Below are 3,918 nucleotides of genomic sequence, written 5' to 3'. Positions count from 1 at the left end.
ATGCTCATTGTTGATATTCGTGAAACATTTATGTAACCATAGTACCAGAATCCAGTTCCCCACCAACCTTATCCCTAGGTTTTAAAGGTACTAGGTATGCTGCTCACTCATAGGAAATAGATGTAAGTCCAAACCATCTGCTTTAAAAAGAAGAGAAATGACATGAAAAAAAGAATGTCCCCAGAGCACAGGTTTACCATTGTTTGCTTCAATTCCAGTTCCAAACTTGAGAAGCATGCCAATATATATATATGTATATGTATATATATATATATGTATATATATATATGCATGTGTGTATATATATTTGCATATACACATATATGTACATATATGTATATACTTATATATTATTTTTAAATGCCACTTAAAGTTAATGATGACAATAGACTGAAACATAGATTGTCTTGGCAAATGTTCTCAATGCCCATAATCCATTATACAAGTATAGATATTGGAATTCATTCTTATTATGTGTGTGGACATATACCCAAAGAGCTATGTATATACATTTATATATTCTTTACATGTATACACACGTATCAAAATACCCATGATACCCTTGTGTCTCTAGCAGTTTAATTTAAAGTACTGTTCTGACAGATTGTTCCTTGATTGTGGTAGCTTTGTCTCCTGACTTCAGTTTGATCTCTGTTGGGGTTCATAGCCTCTTAACAAGAACATTTCCCTCCCACCTCCCCCTTACTGGCTTCCCTTGCCTCCATCTCCTCCCTACAGGTTGCCAGGGTTTACCTGTGCTCATTTTCTACCTCCCTGGTCTCAGCCTGCTCAGGGACCCAGGAGTAGCAGTCCGCTGCATTCTGAGGGGACTTCTTCTCTGCCCTTTTTGCTTTCTTCTTGCAATAGAACACTAACCCCAGGGCCATAACCAGAAGAAGCAAGATGGCTGCTACTGTCCCCAAAATATAAAACAGGAGCAATTTCTGATCATCAGTGTCATCACTTCCATTGGCCAAGGATTCTCCTTTCTGAGATCCTCCATCGGTGGCGATCACTGTGGGGTGGATGATGCTGGAGATCACCTGAATTCTTGGTTTCCTACTTAATATTGGAGGCCTGGAAGGTTCTTGAGTGATGGGAGGATTAGTCTGCTGGGAAGGTCCCCCCATCGTAGGTGCCACATTATAGGGGACGCTAGCTCCTAGGGTGACCTCAGGTCTCTTGGTTGAGTCCAAAACTGAGGGAGAAGAGCCACTGTTGTCTTTTTCTTTCTCCTTTTCCTCTCTCTCATTCTCCATTTCATTCATCTTCTCTCCTTCCTTCTCATCCTTCTCTTGGTGACTGCCATCTGGAAGACCTGATACAGTGTGGTTGGCAATGCAGGAGACACCATTGGGTGCTAAAGTCCATCCTGGTCGGCAGCCGCACAGGAAAGAACCTGGCCCATTGTAGCAGAGGCTTTCACAGGGGTTTCCCTCCTCAGCACATTCATCCACATCCTGGCACTGGGTCCCATCTTCCCCAGCAGTCTCGTAGCCCTTTTGGCAGGCACATTGAAAAGAGCCTTCAGTGTTGATACAAAGCTGTGCGCAGGGGGAGCCGTCACCAGCACATTCATCCATATCCCAGCATTTCATTCCATTATGGCCATGGGGCTCATAACCTGGTTGGCAGGTGCAATGGAAGCTACCAGGAGTGTTGACGCAATTGTGGGCGCATGGGGATCTGCTGCACTCATCCACATCATCACAATCCAGCCTATTTGGAGTGGGCTGGAAGCCTGCAGGACATTGACACTCATAGTGCTGTCCAGGACCTCCAGGACTGCACTTTGCCTTCCCCCTGCATGGGTTGGGATGACATGGGTCTCGGGGGATACAGGACACCAGATCATCTAGAAGACGGTATCCTGGACGGCAGCCGCAGAGGAATGAACCATCCCCCCCTTCTAAGCACTCCTGTTGGCAGCCACCATTGTTGAAGGCACAGCCATGATTTGGGGAGGCACAGAAAGGGCCTGGGGTGCCCCAGTCAAACAGGTTGGGGCTTCGTTCCTTGCACACGAGGTAGTGACTTCTTTTTTCACCTTCGTACCCACAGTTCACATTGGCTACTGAGGCAAAAGGCACAGCAGCCAGGGAGGTGCTAGTGGCCCTAAAGGGTGTCCTGTAGGTCACCTCCCCTGGCCCCCCAAGAGCCACAGGGTGGCACATACCTTTGAAACTGAACTTGCACACGTAGCCCTCAGTGTTCCTGCCTGGAAAACCCAGTGTGCCGCATGGACTTTCTGACCACTTGGGGATCGAGTGGGCAGCAGCGAGAGAGGATGAAGAAAGATCCACAAGAAGAGAGGCACAACGTTTGGAGAGGCACGTGCTGGTGGGGTCCTTGTACCAGTTGGAGTAGGATGTGTTCTCAGCGCCTCCCAGCCAGCTGAAGCCCCTCAGTGAGTCATCGGGGTCCATACACTTGCCCTTTTCCCGTTGCAGCCCAATCCAGAATCTGACCATCCGGGCTGGGGCCTCGCTCTCAGGCAGCTGGGCCAGGGCTTCTAGGATATGCTGGGCCTCTTCTTCACTCTTCACCGTGGCCAGGTTTCCCCCGTTGGTCTTGCAGCCCAGCTGGGCCTCAGCAGCACTGAGCTTGCCCCAGTGGGCGGTGTAGCAGGCAGTCCCAGCGCACACAGCAGCTGCCTCCTCCTCCTTCTCAATGCTGGCCCCGGCCCAGGACTTAGGGCCGAACAGCATCTGGGAGAGCAGCAGCAGGATCAGCGGGAGCAAGGTTGAACCCATCGTGGCTCCCAGCTTTCTCTCGGCAAGGAATGAGGGCCAGCCCAGTGGCTGCTGCCTCTGCTCACGCTTTGGGAGCTCCTATCTCAGCCCCCAGCTGTAGAGATGGGATCTAAAAGGCACAGGCTCATCCACTCTGAACACAAAGGAGGACCAAGAGGCAGCTGGTGTTTCACGTCCCCTTGACCCAAGGCGCATCCTGTGGCTGTTGTGTTTCTTATTCCTCACCGGAGACGGGGGCTTCCTGTAGAGAACAGTTGTGTGACTCCTGTTGCCTTCATGATTTTGTTGTTCCCAAGTGGAGCTACTCGGCGTCTCTTTGTCCCTGGCTAAGTCCTGTGGAAAAGCTGCACTGAAGGGGGAAAAAAAATGTAACCCAGAGACACTGTTTACTTTATTTTGGCTTCATTTTCTTTCCCATCTGCATGAGAAACTGAACTGGCATGCTGCTATCTGAATAGGGCTTTTTTTGGGTAAAGAACTTAAAATTCATACTCACTGGAGGGACTTTTGCTAACCCATAATAGTATAAGGCAGCCTTTTGGTTCACAACAACCACTGTAGCCCAAGTAGGGAGAGTGGGGCAGGGGGAGGGGAAAAGAAGCTGCCCTGAGATCTTGGGACTCGATAACACGGATAGTCATGATTACAACCTTTTGGGGAAGCATTTCTTTTGCATATCTCATGTTCTCAATTAACGTTGAGAGCTTTATCATTCGTTCCCTCCATGAACTTTAAATAGAGAAATAAATCTCTAAATAGGAATTGGGCCGTGGGAATGTCTGAGTTCCAAACACTGTCCCAAGCTGTTTATGGATTTTAAACTAAATTGGATTAAGTAGGCAGTTTGCAAAGCTGTCAGAATCCAGTGTATTAAGTCTTGGGGAAACAGGTTGTTCGTCAAACAAACACCCTGGCAAGGGAAAAAATTCTCCTGGGTTTGATTTTCTTTGGGCTTAAAACTTATGATTTCAACTCAAACGTTAAAGCTGTGTAGTGGATTTAGGATCCTCAGAGTTGTGTGAGAGCAAAAGATAGGGCAGCTGCTACAGGAATTCCCCTGTTGCCCTATAATTAGCCATTTAATTGATAAAGATCCCTGCCTGCTTCCTCAGTCACTGCTACACACACACACACACACACACACACACACACACACACACACACA

General features: G+C 48.2%; 1 protein-coding gene across 1 annotated transcript; it reads right to left on the bottom strand.

Annotated features, from left to right (window-relative positions):
• Positions 1-329: 329 nt before the first annotated feature.
• CD93 (CD93 molecule) lies at positions 330-3,107 on the bottom strand. The gene has a single exon (XM_027840339.1). It carries the CDS (start codon positions 2,751-2,753, stop codon positions 750-752), a length of 2,004 nt encoding a protein of 667 aa, XP_027696140.1. The 5' UTR covers positions 2,754-3,107; the 3' UTR covers positions 330-749.
• Positions 3,108-3,918: the final 811 nt, after the last annotated feature.

This window comes from Vombatus ursinus, unplaced genomic scaffold (genome assembly GCF_900497805.2).
Source record: "Vombatus ursinus unplaced genomic scaffold, bare-nosed wombat genome assembly UNPS02014841.1, whole genome shotgun sequence".
In the NCBI taxonomy this organism is placed as follows: domain Eukaryota; kingdom Metazoa; phylum Chordata; class Mammalia; order Diprotodontia; family Vombatidae; genus Vombatus; species Vombatus ursinus.
This window is presented reverse-complemented; position numbering and strand designations above follow the sequence as displayed.

Excerpts from the sequence above, each read along its gene's own strand:
- CD93 (XM_027840339.1), bottom strand. The coding sequence starts at position 2,753 with ATGGGTTCAACCTTGCTCCCGCTGATCCTGCTGCTGCTCTCCCAGATG.